The 16,439-nt window shown below is 34.6% G+C and overlaps 1 protein-coding gene across 1 annotated transcript in view; it reads left to right on the top strand.

Moving 5' to 3' along the window:
* The window catches only part of Asap (ArfGAP domain of ASAP), a 225,499-nt gene that overhangs the window by 66,102 nt on the left and 142,958 nt on the right, over window positions 1–16,439 (top strand). Inside the window, exon 2 of the mRNA XM_089650226.1 lies at window positions 32–104. Within this exon, the coding sequence (XP_089506352.1) occupies window positions 32–104 (73 nt within the window). The remainder of the gene's footprint in view (window positions 1–31; window positions 105–16,439) is intronic.

The following is a 16,439-nucleotide window of genomic DNA, read 5'->3' as shown; positions in this document are numbered from 1 at the left end:
AAGCTTGATACCTTTGTTTTGTTTGTTTCAGACATTGGATTTCGATAGGGATGGCCTTATGAAGTTGAAGAAGGCCATCAAGGCTATACACAATTCGGGAAACTGTGAGTAGATACTATATTATTATTTCGGCAATTATAATAATATCTATATCACCTCTCTTATTGGGTGACGTTGAGAGCCTGCATTGTGATATTATCTGTATAAAATAACAAAGTGTGTCTTCATTTCGTGTGTGCATTGGAGATGGCAGTCGATCTGTTCTTAACAGACGTCAATCAGACGAACCACGCATGGGTCAGTTAGTTTGATTGCTACAAAATAATAATTGTCGGACGTAAGTACGTAATATCTGTACAGTTGTACAGGATCGGCCACTGAGAACATCGCGAGCTTAAACCAGTGGAAGTTTTATGTTAATCTGAATACCGCACATGATACCCAACTGCCCGGAGCCAGTGCGATTATGTCATCCCCATTTGGGCCATGAAAGTGGAAGGGGAGGGAAAGAAGTAGCTTAGAAGTATGTGACTATTCTGGTCCGGTCACTAAATAGACCAAAGTAATTTCAAGAAGCGCTTCGAATGGTGGTGGTCTTTCATCTGGGCGATATTGAGAGAATCTACCACTCTGGAACTCGTGTCAAATATACTGTATGATATAACACGTTGGAAATATACTACAAATTGCGCTTGTCGGGTTTCCAACCCATCCCATATGAATCTGTAGCCACGGATTCCGCTCGGTCACGAAGGTCATCAAGAAATTTGGCTACTATTGCTTAGGATCTAAACAGTATCCAGATAATTTAAATTAATTCAAATAAATGAAGCATACGTCAAAAGTGTTTATGTTAGGTGCTATTTCTTTTCGTTTGTCTTATAATTTTAACGGTTTTTTAAACAACGATGCTGATATTTGCAAAGTATTTTTTCCGGCGTAAAATTACCCCGGTGATAATGAAAAACCACGTTTGCTGTAATAATTCGTGCTATATTGTACGCTAATTTGATTTCTGCAATCATAATTGCCCACTGCTCGTTGTTAATGCAAATTTATTTAGTTAATTGGCTGTGGCCTGTATTCCGCGGTTAACTTTATTGCTCTCTGGTTGAAATGGTTAAACTATAGCGTCTTATGTAAGCCGTATGTGTTTTTAATTCATAAAGTAATGCCGAGACATGGGAAGGCTGACAGAGATATTGAAAGAAGGGTCAATGCTGGTAACTCCAGACTGAACGCGGTTGGCACAAACAAAAAATTGTCCAAAGAAGCGAAGCTAGCAGTCCACAGTGGAGTGCTGGTACCTACCCTAATGTACGGAAGTGAGGCATGGAACTGGCAGAGAAAGGATGAAAGTAGACTGAATTTTCTAGAAATGAGATCCCTGAAGCGTATGTGTGGTAAAACAATGTACGATCGTGTGAAAAATGTGGAGGTCCGCAAATGGTGCAAGGCTGATGTAAGCGTAATGTGTAAGATCAAGAAAGGGATGCTTAGGTGGTTTGGGCATATATAGCGAATGAGCGAAGAAAGGAGTGTAAGGAGGATATACGATGCAAATGTGAATGGTAGCAGAAGTCGGTAACGCCCGAGGAAGACACGGCACGATTAAGTGAATTAGATACTTGAGTCGGGCCATGTCAAGAGTCAGAATAATAGAAGAGTATATATGAGACGATATGTCTCAAATATGTATATATATAGACGTATGAATGTGAATGAGGCAAGGAGTGTGTGCTAAGACCGAGTTGTTTGGCGGTCCGTCCTCTCTGCCTACGGCGTGATGGTTAGATAGTTAAGTAATGCCGCATTTTCTTCGGACTGACACCGTCACATAACTTTGTTTTCATGCATCGTCTCAAGAAAAGTGGAAGGTTTGGCTGATTAATATAAGTAATTAAGCTAGAGCTGATCCATTACAAAATTGATATTCATGACCAGGAGTGGTTAGGACATTCATTACAAATTGGTGCCGTGACCAGGAGAAACTATCCAGCCTTCGATAAGTAGAGATTGTTGTTTAACCATTGACCAGCTGGAACGAAGACATCCATTATAACTTTAATTCTTTACAAGCCATTAAACTATTATACGTATCTCTAGTGAGAAGTCTAATTGAATATAACTCAGTAGTTTGGTCTCCATCTTACAAAATTCACATTAACAACATTGAGCGAATACAAAAAAAATTTCTACGTTTTATAAATTTTAAATTAAATATCCCTGTCGAAGACTTATACAATTTCTTATTAAATACTCTAAAAATACATACTTTAGAAGATAGACGTAAAATAAACGATTTAACGTCCTTATTCAAAATACTTTACTCTAAATTCCACTGTTGTGAACTCCTGCAACTTATAAACATACATACACCCAGAGTAACAACACGACAAAATACAATATTCTACAGCAGCACACATAAGCGTAACTACATTGCCCACTCTCCGATACAACGACTTCACCCCATGGGAAATCATTACTTGGGTGATGTTGACATATTCAATACCAACTTGGCAAGTTTTGTGGATCATTTAAAACATTTATTTCAATAATACTCCTAAACACATCATGTAAACCTACAAATAGCTGTAATTTTCTGTTTTTGTTTCTTGTGTTTGTATGACTTGTTGCATAGCTTTTATCAAATGTAATTTTATTCAAAGTTTCAAAATATCTGTCAAATCAAAATTATACTACCAACCATGTAAAAGCCCTCTGGGCGTTAAATAAATAAATACAAAAAAATAATAATTTGGACTTACCAGTCTTCTGTTTTTCTGAATCTTGACATGACCCGACTCAATTATTTTATCCACTCGATCGTGCCAATTCTTCCTCGGGCGCACCCTGCTTCTTCTACCATTTTATTTCGAATCGCGTATTCATTCCCTGGTGCACCTTTCTCCGTTAATCCGCTCTTCATGTCCAAACCATCTAAACGTCCTTTTTTCAACTTGTTTATTACACTTAAACCAGTATTGCATTGCGTATCTCCATACTTGTTATATGCTCATGGTCATACGGGGTTTTATCGTACAGCCTCAAGGACCTAATTTTAAACAGCATTCAATCTACTTTAATCTCTTCTCTGCCAGTTCCATGCCTCATTGCCATAAATCAGGGTTGATGTAAGCATTGATGGAGTTCCCTGTACCTTGGACCCTTCTTTCAATGTGCTCACCTCTCCATTTCTCGTGAACACGCTTCCCAAAAACACAACTCTTCCACTTGCTCCAGATATGCATAATTCACAACTATATTCTTCAGATTGTCGCATGTCGTTTGGAAATTGCTGAAAACTAAATACCGAATACGGTACTAACGAGCACCTATGTAGTAGATAAGGAGACATTACGTTAAAAATAATATCGTTGATATTATTACTTTAAATCGGTAAGAATCAGACGTCTAGACTGGGTAACTAGAGTTTCATCTCTCATCTCGAGACTTCCAAACAGCGTTAGAATAGAGGTAAGGCAATATTTTTCGAGATGGAATCCTGTTAAATAAATGTGTTCTAATTGTTAAAGCCTGCTGTACCATGTTTCACGCTCATTCTGAGAAATTTCAGAATTTGATTAATGATTGTTGTTTATTCACGATTAAAATTCTATTTTATTTAAAAAAAAAATTAGTAAAGCTTGTTGAAGGGAGCATTTCATTTTTTTTAAATGGTGTGTGAACCTTGCTACTCTTTACTTGGGTTATACTCCTCAATCGTAGATAACATACGTTCTCATAACACCTGGAAAATGAGAAAAAAGAACGGTTATACGAATTATTTGTTTACTGAACGTATTTAATGTTTCCATGTCTTTTTTTATTTGAGTCATAATGAAAGAACGATTCTTCCTTGTTGTTTTTTAAATTCAAAAATCCCCCTGATAGTTGGACACGTGAACTAAGCAATTTTTCATCGTGCAAGGTCGCATTCCTCGCATTTTACCAATAACAACGCCTTAACATGGCATTTATATTTAACATTTGACGCGATAAGATATCGAGGTGAATAGATTTTCTGCTCCGTGGTGCACAGCCAAACATCCTCGTGCTTTCACGTAGGCTTCTGGTCATAAACTCGCCAGCGCACTGACTGGGAAATAATTTCCTCCCCGATGCGATGTACCGGGTCGGTAGTCTACTCATTCTAGAGTGGAACCAGAGACAGGGATGGGGGATGGGTGCAGTCTAGACAGTAGACTGTAGATAGTAGACATTGTACTGTACAGTAGACGGGGCGGGCGGTCTGATTTGTTTGCGGCCGACGTTAATAATCAACATCTTTTGCGGCCTGCAAATTCACCCACTGCAAAGTGTTTAAAAGTCGATAAGACTGCATTATTTGTTCAGACTATTTTATTTCTACAGAAATTTGCACATTTTCTTGAGTTCTATATAACTCTACTCTTTTAGTTAGATATATTTGTATGTCAAGTGGTTTTCTTATGAATTGATTTTGTATTTTAACACAAACGGTGACCGGATAAATTATCAAAATGATAATTCATCACATCTTTAAAAAGTTATATAAAGTCATGAAAAGTGATGAAACAAAAATTTTATTAACTGGGTTAAGTAGGTTAGGTTAAAAAAAATTTTTTTTCATCGTTTTTAATGACTTTATATCACTTTTTAAAAGTGTGTTGAATATTCACTGTGTTGAGTTAGCACGGAACTAACACAAACACACCCCTATAATACTCGTAGTTTTATACCAATGCTGAATCATAAAAGTAGTTCATGGATTCATTTCGGATCCAACATTGATCGCCCCGAGATTAATAGTACAGACCTTATCGCTAGTTTATAAATGAAATACCTAATTTGGTACCCGCTGTGAGTACAGATCTCGAAATAATCATCATTCTAAGAATTTAAGAATTCGGTGACTCAAAACTCAACAAAGATCTTTCTCTAACGCGCGTTTAAAAAAAAATCTACATATTATTATTTAGGAAAGGAGAAGGCGACAACTAATCTAACCTTTACATAGTAATTTTAAAATACATAATGCTGTTCGAATTTTGAACAGATGTTGTGCGGAAAGAGAGAGGCTCCTTCCTCTTTCCGTCCTCTCTGCCTACCCGGTCTTGAGTAACGTTAAATTGTGTATCATACGGAATAGGTCTCTCCAGATCCGTGGGAAAGGGGGCTTTGTAATTTAGTTTTTATTTTTGTAGCATTTACGGCACAAGTGCCATTTACATACAAAGTTTATTTTTTATTTTGTTACATATACATAGTGCAGTATTAAATTTTGATGAGAAAAATTAAAGAATTAAATTAAGTTAAAACTTAACAAATAAAATAACAGCAAAAAGAAAGAAGCAATGACAATAGCCTGTTATGTAGTGACCTCATTAAAATAAGTGGCGTTAAAATGTGTTATTAGTGCAGCTTTATACTTTACAAGGGGAATATTAAAACTATCTCCGATTTTAGCATAAAAGTTCCCAAGTGTGTGCAATCTATTTATAACTGGTTTATATACTGAGACTGTGGTATAATTGTCACAATAATACATACTAGAGGACCTTGATCTAATGGTAGGTAATAATAATAATAATAATAATATTTGGCTAATTTATATAGCGCCGTTTTCGTGAGAAATCACCTCAAGGGCGCTGTACAAATATATTTCTTAAATAGTTAATACTAGAACTACTGACTTATCTCTAAGACTTATATCTAGTGACTTACGACTAAGGTACATGAAATTGAATCAACATTAATATGTCAGGGCTATCCAACTGATATTTTATAATTTTGTATAAAAATATAAGATCAAAAAATTTTCTTCTATCACTTAACTTAAGCAATTTCAATGAATGTAATAAGAAATCATAATCTATTGTTTCTAAAGGAATTCCAAGCCTAAAATTAATACACCTCAAAAATTTGTGTTGGACTCTTTCAATGGTATTAATGTGATTATTAAAGACAGGTGACCAAATTGTAGAGTTGTATTGTAGAATACTTCTAACGAGAGATGTGAACAGAATTTTTAATGTGTTGATATTTTTAAAATCCTTGGAAATTCTCACTATAAAACCTAACATTTCCATAGCCCTGTTAGCGATGGAAGTTATGTGAGATACAAAGGAGAGTTTCTGATCAAACATTCTGCCTAGGTCAAGTATTTCGATTACATTGATTAAGTCAACATTACACAATGAATAATTATATATTATTGGGTGTTTGATTTTGTGGAACCTCATATCTTGGCATTTGTTAATATTTAATTGCAGTTTATTACTAGAACACCATTTGAAAAAGTTGTTAAGGTTCTCTTGCAAGATTATGCAGTCGTACACATCATTAATGACCCTAAACAACTTCATATCGTCAGCAAAAAGTAAAACTTCGACATTGTAGAAAATGGTGGTAACGTCATTGATGAATAGGATAAATAATAAAGGTCCCAGGTGTGAACCTTGTGGGACTCCACTGGTTGCGCTAAATTCATAGGATAGACAGTCATTAATCTTATTGTCATTATTGTTGTTATCAAGGCGAAGCTTTATGCTAAATCACTATTTTTGATTAATTTTGACTGCGAATCGGTTGACATTGTGAATACCAAAAAGAATACTTTTGCCTATGTTTCCCTTGAGTAGAATTAAATAAAATTACTAATTACTTTATAAAAAATCTAATCGTAAACCACTATAAAAATTATGTTTTCATTAGAAATGCATATAAGAAACATCTTTAAAATAAACGATATTATGGCTAAGATTATCTGTGACAGTTTCCCTTTATTGACTTAAAAATCTAAATTAGTCTATGCCTATTACCTAATATTCGTTGCGTTATAAGGCACACTAAGAATATACACATTTTTGGTCTGTGGCTTCCTCTTAAACCTTTTATCTAGTTTATTTTGTTATTTTTTCCAAACATAACGACCATAAACCCTTCCAATAACAGGTCCAGGTGGCAGGTGAGCCATTCAGTGGCACAACTGCGTTAAATATTAAACATAACGTACCACCTGTTGCGGGTTTCTAGTTCCTGCCAACCTCTTCCAACGCACAGGGGCGATTTGTAAGAGGCGATGGTTAGTCTGGCGTGTTCCTGGACTATTTAAATACCATTGTGTAAAGTAAATATAATAGTTAGTAGGAGAACCCCTTTCATTGTGCTGGATGACCTTTCACGTAACTCACTCCGCTGATGGCCTTTGTAAACCATAAATACGCACTCAACATTTTAACAGTGATTCGGCACCGCGATTAAATGTTTACATGGTTGCCCTAATTGTTAAATTGCGTGTTTTCTGCTGCCCTATCTTTCCCTTATTGTCGTTATAACCGGTAAAGTTCAATTTGGTTTCATTAAATTTTTCACCTTTCCGTCGCTTATTTTTCAGATTTTAGATAAAAAATTAAGCAATAACCATGCATTTACGAATATTATTTGTTTTATTTTGTTATCAAGGCATTATTTATATTGCGCAGATATATAATCATCCAAATTTCCGCACTATTATTATTATATGTACCAATCTTATAATATAACTGCCTTCTACTGAATTTCCTTTACAAGTATCTACTTGATATTGTGCACTTACGAGTATCCGTAGATTTACGTGCTTTCGCTTATCGTATTTCATTTTGATGTCTCTTTGAACCTTACCCTATGGACCAGCGATATCCAAGTGTGTAATTTGCACTGGATCTAGATCTAGGAGGTGCTGGGTGGGGTGGTGGTGGAGGTGGGCTCAGAGGCAACAAAGGGGTATTGAAAGGTTCCATAATAATTCAACACAGTGACAATGCAACACACTTTTGAAAAGTGATTTAAAGTCATTAGAGACGATGAAAAAAAAAAAAACCTAACCTAACCTACTTAACCCAGTTAATAAAGTTTTTGTTTCATCACTTTCCATGACTTTATATAACCTTTTAAAGATGTAAGAAAACTTTTTTTTAGATCTGTTAAAATATTTTTCTTTTGCCTGTCATGTTTGTCTCAATAATCATAGACGCGTTCATATAATATTCCGAGATGCTTTATTTTTCAAGGAAATGCGCAAAATAAACATTACAACCGAATGATTTTCAGGGCGGAAAGTCTTACAAATTCATTTTCTACAAATATTTGTTTGTTAATTTGTATATAGCTTTAAAACTACAGTTCCAATGTTTTTTTACGATATTATTTATTATTACTGATAAGCGAGTGTGTTTTTCTGGAGGGTTTGAGAAACTCTTATATAGACATAAGGTTGGGTGCAACTTCCTCCATCGTATAGGACACGGAGACGGCGATTTAGTAGAATATCCGTATCCAAACAGACGGCTGTTGACAACCAAAGCCAGCACCGCCCCGGGGCGATAACCCTGGCGCCCTTCTGCTACCCTTGCATGCCCCCCTGGAGGCTCCCACTTCTGGCAACAGATCCATGGATACCGTTGGACAATGCTAGTTGCTACTAGCCCTCTGGCTGTATTCCAACTTTTTTCGTGGATTGAAAAATGGCACTTTTTCAACGAAATTATATTTGCATTTGTAGGTACCTACTTGGTACTTGGTCGTCCGAGATTTTCAAATAATGTGACTGCAGGCGAATTTTTCTTTTTAATCTTGTCAAAACTATTTGTGTTCTTCGTCATTACAACATATAACCATTCAATAATAGTAATAATAATAATAAATTTATATAGCGCTGATTTGTGAAGGTTCACCTTAAGTGCGGTTTGCATGCAATATCATATTTAAAACAATAACCTTGACTATTAATTGTTCAAGTATTCTATGTCTGTGCAATAAAAGATAGATCCAAATGGTTTAAAAACATGGAAATGCAAAATACTGCCCAACATGGGAAACAGATTGGAAGCCAACATTTATGTTAAACTAACTATTTATTAAAATAGCATTTGTATTTGCATACAATTAAGGCGATGCCATGCGTAGTAATGCAAAATCATGTGTTTTTGATTTGAAAATTTGGTCGCCTAGAAATGTTTCAGATGCTTTAATTAAATACTGCGAGTAGAATACATCTTGGGCTTTGAAATAATCGAGTATTTTTTAGATTTTTTAGAAGTCTTTTTATAAGCCCAGAAAAAAATAGTGTATAAGGCCACATCTGAACATCCACAAAATAAAATAAAAGGCACTTTTTGGCCATGTTACAACAGGCGGAATTAAGCGGGAATTTTAACCTTATCGCTATCTACCTAAGGGTTGTTATTGATAGCTGCTCAATTTAAAATATTACACGACGTAGTGCATCGCCTTAACTCTGAAATTGATGTCAACTGAATTTAAAATGAAAAAAATATATTAATAACATTATTTTGAAAGTCACCGACACACGACGTGTATCGGTGACTGTGAATCAGTTAAACATATTTACATATACATAGTAAATATACTCGTACAATATGTACGTTTACATAAACATAGTAAATATACTCATACAACATGTAAGTTTACATATACATAGTAAATATACTCGTACAACATGTATACATAGTAAATAATCTTTCATTTAACTTCCACAAAATTGTTTATTATATCTAATAATCATGACGCAATCTAACATGATAGATATTAGTTCATAAATTAAATGCACTTGTTCTTACAATTGTTCTGCAATATTGTTATTAAAATTCTACCTTTGAATTTGTCAACGTTTTCAATTATCAATATTCAATTGTGTTTTCGGCTTTCTGATTCAAAGAGAAGTTCGTAATCCCATAGGCCCTCACCAACTCTGGGTAAATCGGATGTCTATATTTGTCAAATGATTGTAGGTACTTAGTGCCTTTAGTTCCAGTAAACTGATCGATATATCGCTCTCGGCTGTCGGTACAATAATTGGCCATACTCGCCGGGAGGATAGCCTCCGCATACCTGCCATACCTGGCGCTTGTTCCTCAATATTCACAGTACTCAGTCCCTTTCAGCCATAATAGGAGCGCCGTATTACAACTATTCCAATTTAAATTTCTGAAGCTTTTTGTGCCCTGAATCGGAGGTCGGAAATTTCGGAAAAAGCAAATGATCAGACCTGAAGTTATTGGATCGTTATCATTCTTAGTTATCATGTTTTGTACATTTTATTATTTATCTAATTGCCTAAAAATAAATATATTTTTTTTTGCTTCCTTACCAACCGTACTTTAATTTTATTGTGCTCATAAAATCCAAATTAAAACAAAAAGTTAAAAAGGCGAACTTTTAGAAAAGAATCAACAATCTTTATTATATGGATAGGTTAGATAAGATATTTTTTGTGTTGTAGTTTCAAAATGTCCTGCCGCTGAGAGCTTTTTCTCCAATATGCGTCGTTTATGAGAGAAAGGGAGAGATTTCAATGATTTTCAGCGATAAGCTATATATATGTGTATGTATACGAGTAGCAAAATTTTTTTTTGTTCCTATATTTTGAGAAGCCTTAATTTAATGCTTTTCGCGAGCAGTATCCTCAAACATGTTTTATCATTTTTCAGACACCTTTATAAAACAGCTTACGGCATTTCCCCCGGAAGCTGCCTTTAAATTATAATGGTGTCTTAACTTCCTCTGAAACCAGTTAGGCGAGACGCGGAGCATAATGGCGTTTCCTTTTCATTCTAGTTTTTTTGAACTTCAATGCATCAATTCGATTTCATATCACCTAGTGCTAAGCTCGCGCACGTGTTGTTCATAATGCTATCATTAGGGCCCCTTGCATAGCAGCGATGGCATGAGTGCTTTTCTTCTCCTACATTTGTATTATGTAGTGCTTAGTATTTCCTGTTCCGTCAAGTGTGGATGATTTATGATGTCCATCAACTTATCAATGTGTACATGTACATAAGAGAAAAGAAATCTCATTCAGTTGACTGGATTTCATAAAGTTATCAATGTTATACTTTGTGTTTACGTGAACAGGAATCCCATTTAGTTGATTGTATTTACAATGTCCGCAAAACATATCGATGTTGTGCTGTTTATGTAATTAGATTATCTTTTAGTTTTATTTTTAGTGTTCACTAATTGTTCAGAAATTCTGGGACAAACTATAATATGCACTTCTCATTGCCCAGAATACTAAGGGAGGGTTATAATGTGGTTTCTTAGTGGACATTTTCAATTTATCTCTTAATAAATGCAAAAGATTGCAGCTGGGGTAGTTCAGTTATATAAAAAAATATATAATAGAATTACTGAATTAGTAATAGGTACAATTGTTCATAATTTTATAAAGTATTCTTGTGTAAAATCCCCTAAAAAGGGCGTTAAAATAATAATATATATGATCACGCAATGGAATTAATGGATTCTATACCGGAAATTTTAAACGTGGTTTTTTTTTCAATTTTGGTTGATATTTACGTTAAAACGGTATATTTTTCAAAATATACAGGATGTATCGGCACTAACCCGACAAACTTTAACCAGCTATTCCTTAGCACATTTGGAATAAAAAATGTTATGGGCACTTTGCTGTACGGTAACATTTTTTTTTTCAATTAAAAACAAACAAATTTTAAATTTCCACACTACATCACTGTCATTGGCATTGCTTTTCGTGTTCAACAGCTGTTATAAGCAAGTATGTCGAAAAGCGTCTTCGCTCTTTCGCACACACTAAATAATAATAGTTAAAAATGAGACGAATGGTGCCGTGCCATTTCGTTGTGATTGTAAAAGCGCGCCAACGTAGGTACGTACGTACATTATTCAACGAAACTCGAACAAAATATTGCCAGACGGGTTTTCAAACTTTGACAAAGGATAAAACATTGGTGACATGTGGTGAAAATATGAATAATAAATTTTTTATTAAAAAAAATGTTACCAGACAGCAAAGTGCCAATAACATTTTTTACTCCAAATGTGCCAAGGAATAGCTGGTTAAAGTTTGTCGGGTACGTGCCGATACACCCTGTATTATTTAAGCTATTTTACATAGCTAAAAGTAATTACGGTAAAAAACTTTATTTATATATTTCTAATGGGTTTTTAAACACGTTCTCACTTACGTGAGAACAATATAGTTATAAAGAGTCAATACACAAATAGGTACATGAAATTATAAAAATCTACTCAGCCAAAGTAAATACAGGGTTTTCCAATAAGAGGTGTTATTTTGAATAGCCCGCTATTTCGGTAGATGTTACTTTTGAAGCTGTCATTTTTTGACATTTGACAAGTAGAAACTACGCCATTAATAAAAATGGAACCATACACGCTTCAACAACGCATTGAAATTATTAAAATTCACTTGAGTGAATCAAATGCAAATCATCTTGAGTGATGAGGCCCATTTCCACCTCGGTGGCTTCGTCAACAAGCAAAATTGTCGCATCTGGGGCTCGGAAAACCCAAGAGTTATTGTTGAAAAGCCTCTCTATCCTCAACGTGTGACCGTGTGGACTTTTTCGAAAATGAGGCTGGAGCAAAAGTTACGGTGAATGGATTGCGCTATCGAGAGATGATTAATGATTTTTTTATGACCGGAATTGGATGGTATTGATGTGGACAACGTTTGCTTTCAACAAGAAGCTACGTGCCACACAAGCAACGAAACTATTGATCTTTTACGATTGAATATCAAAATAACACCTCTTATTGGAAAACCCTGTATATTATATGCATACATTTTTATTTCATTATTTTAACTATATAATTATGGATTCCATATATACATTGATTATAGAAATGAGACACTGAAACTATATCTAATGTATCTAATTCAGTTGATATACTTAACCAAATTGCTTTTTGTGTATGTAGCTAAGATAAAAGGAATTTTATCCAGTTGATATGATTTATTTGTCCAAACATTATTAATCTTGTGTTTAATGATTATTGTTTATGTGACTACGAAAAAAGGAATCTTTTTTATTATTAACCTTAAAAGAGAACGGATTTACGTTATTCATATAGGTCAATGTTTTGCTTTGTGGTTTTGTACCAGCTACAAACAAGGCACCTAAGAGAAGGAATCTCTCTCGGTTTATTAAATTAGGTGACCGGATAAATTCATCACAATGATAATTCATCACATATTTAAAAGTTTATATAAAGTCATGGAAAGTGATTAAACAAAAACTTTATTAACTGGGTTAAGTAGGTTAGGTAATGTTAGTTTAGATTTAATTTTTTTTTAAATCTTTTCTAATGACTTTATTTCACTTTTTATAGGTGTGTTGAATTGTCACTGTGTTGAGTTATCATGGAGCCTTAAATTACTATACTAGTTATGTATGAAGAATATATTAAATGTGGAATGTGAGATTAGAATCTTAACCTGGCTAAGCGATTCGAGCAAGAATTTCCAACCTAAAGATATTGTTTGCGATAATATTCATAGCCCAGTGCCTAAACGCAATACAGTTAAAACATACTAACTTACCAACTGATTTTTCGCATAAAAGGTTTTTTTATAAACTAGATTTCCTAATATCCGGTTTCGCTTGAGTTTTGGGTCTCGTTATTTTACAGGTATGTGGGTAAATGGGTATTTTAAAGATTCATAGATCATGACGGAAGAACTTTGCGAGCTAAAAATAGTCCCTGTTTAATTTAAAGGTATACATAATAGTGTCAATAGATGTCTCTTCAGCTTTTAGTAGATTTAGTAGATTCTCAGTAACTAGTTTATTCTACTTGTTACCATAGCAACCAGTTTATTTTATTTGTCAATTTAGTAGATTCCTATTTTACCATGGTTATCATTGTTCTTCTGTTTTCTGATACTTTATTTCTCTTCAAATTTTCTAACTCTTCAATAAACAGCTTGTGAACGACGCGTCCTTGTGTTTTAATTATTACAAAGGGAATGGAACTGGAAATTAAATGGGATTGAGTGTCCATATTTAACAGTTACGTTGACCTAGATATTCCAGACAAAAAAGGCCTTGCTAATTTCCTGACGCTCTAGCTCACCGTTCGAGAGTCTATGAAACCAAGGTTTTACCGCACATTCGCCTCATGGATTATCACCGTTATGACTATTATGTATGACCGTGTAAAAACTGTGAAGATCCGCAAAGAATACAAGGCTGATGTAAACGTAATGAGTAAGATTAAGAAAGGAATTCTTAGATGGTTTGGGCATGAAAATCAGATGAACGAAGAAAGGAGTTAGAATATATGATGCAAATGTGAATGGTATAATAAGTCAGGGACGCCCGATGACGACATGGCACTGTCAAGTGAACCAAATACTTGAGTCGGGTCATGCCAATAGTCAGAATAACAGAAGGGTATATGAAAGAGAAGATGTAGGAATGTGAATGAAACGAGGAGTGTGTGCCAGACCGAGTTCTTTGGCGGTCCGTCCTTTTTGTTTACCCCTCTGCTGAGAAACGGAACGATAGTTGGTTAGTTGATTAAAAATAGCTAGTATATAACGGTACATTTTTTGACAGGAGTACCTACTTAAAAGGCTTTCAATCGGAGTAAAAAATTTCTGCTGTAATTAATGTGTGTAAAGAATTTTTAATGTTAAAAAATTGCTAAAAACCCCCTGTCATTCATTGAAAAACGTTTCACTTTTTACATGGATTACCGAGTAAGAAATAAACAAACAATGATTAATTCCTCTGCATCCGTTTGGGATAAATGGTGGTTCCGCCTGCGGGTGGTGGTGGGGGTAGGGTGGGTTTGGGGGTAGTCGAGGCAGTGGAGGTCCTGGGATGGCTGGAGGGTGTACAGAGGCGAACAGCGCCTTCCTTTGTGGGGAAAATCAATAGCCCCGGCACCACGGCGAATCTCACCAACTGCGTACTACCCCCATCGAGTCCTTTACCCGATTCCCGCCTCCGAACTCCTGGGATTCATATTTCTCAAATTAAACCTTTGAAGTTACTAGAGGAAATCTGTTAAATGTGCGATTTGTTATTTTACCTTTAATACGAAGAAAACAAGCATTAAATTTGAATGAAATTTATGTCGGCTTATATGATAAGATCTCTATGAAAGTAAAATTAAATAACCACGTAATGTTTTATGAATTACACTATTCAATCATCGAGTTGAATTTACTCTCATGTTTTGTGTTATTTTCTTTCGCCATCTCGTAATCAAACCGTTTCTGATTTCTATCTACAATTCCAATTCCAGTATTAATGATTTTCTCACTGCACGCCATTATTATTTAGTTATTTACTCACGCAGCGTTATCTTGATATAAACGGCCATAAAGGCTGTCAATGCCTGAGCCTTATTTTACTTAGATTGTGTGCGATTTTGTTTTCCGGGCCGATATTTGGTTTTCAGGTGCTATTATTTTTATATTATCCACACCTCGTTTACTGCTTGCGTGCAGTCATATTTTTGTGTGATTTCCCGGAGTAAAAAGTTTTGCTGGTATTTTTACAGCTGAAAAGTTTTTGTTTAGTTTTTTTTACACATGAAGCCTGAAAAAGTTTTAATATTTTTACTTGAAGTCTAAATAAAATTAACCGTTTTTCATCAGTTTCTTTAACATTACAAAATATTTTGTGAACGAATTCATTTGATATATTTTTAATTGATAATTCATTAATTATTAATTTATAAATTGATTAATCCCTACATTCCGGAATAATGTCATTATTATTTCAACTATTTTATTTATTTCACAATTTTTTTTGTGACAATAACCAATGAATCACCGCTTATTGCAATATTTTGTGATAAGGTGCTAAGTTTGACAAATTCGACATTATTGATGCTGTTTAGTCCAAAACGATATTTTATTTGTTTTCGAAAAATCGTTCTTTTGTTTCAAGAGTTTCAGGAAATTTCAGTTTGGGCGTGCGCCACACAGATTTCCTGAAAATCATCATACAAAAAACCGAATTTTGAAAAGATTGCAACAGCATCAAGAATGCCATTTTTTTGTAATATTAATTAGCACTCCAGTACACCCAAAAGTCACGAGCACGAGTCTTAGATTTTCAGTATACTATGCATGCATCCTACTGAGGAAACCTTTGGTTTTGAAACATGTTGATAATTTTTATTAAAAATAGTGATAAAAACAAAGTTGGTTATTGTCCTTTAATTTAAAATGATGCCAAAAAGTATTTTGCATTTATTGAAGAAGTGATTAATTTATTTATCAAGTGTAGACATAAGATGCTATTAATAATAATTACTAGATAGCCTAGCATCGTCTTCACCCTGGTTGTTTGTACATTGTACATAATATGTATGACCTCAGTACTGGGATGACTACTAAACTTGCTGGCATCATCTGGGAATTGGAGTGGCGCAGCACCACATAAGCCACATAATCTTATCGAGTGAGCTTTTAACTTGAACCCGGCTCTAACACACTTCATCATCAAGCCATATTGTCGTCTCCTCGGATTGTCACTGAGTATTAAGAGCTACTAATCTATCTCATTATTCTTGTGCGATCGAATAAATAATACGTACACACTGGGTGGTTGTTTTGATATAAATATTTTTTTTACAAGGAGGAATCGGTAAGGATA

Source organism: Hesperophylax consimilis, chromosome 3 (genome assembly GCF_061612785.1).
Source record: "Hesperophylax consimilis isolate HC1 chromosome 3, BYU_Hcon_1.0, whole genome shotgun sequence".
Lineage (NCBI taxonomy): Eukaryota > Metazoa > Arthropoda > Insecta > Trichoptera > Limnephilidae > Hesperophylax > Hesperophylax consimilis.
Note: the sequence above shows the minus strand (reverse complement) of the source record. Positions and strands in the feature narration are given on the sequence as shown.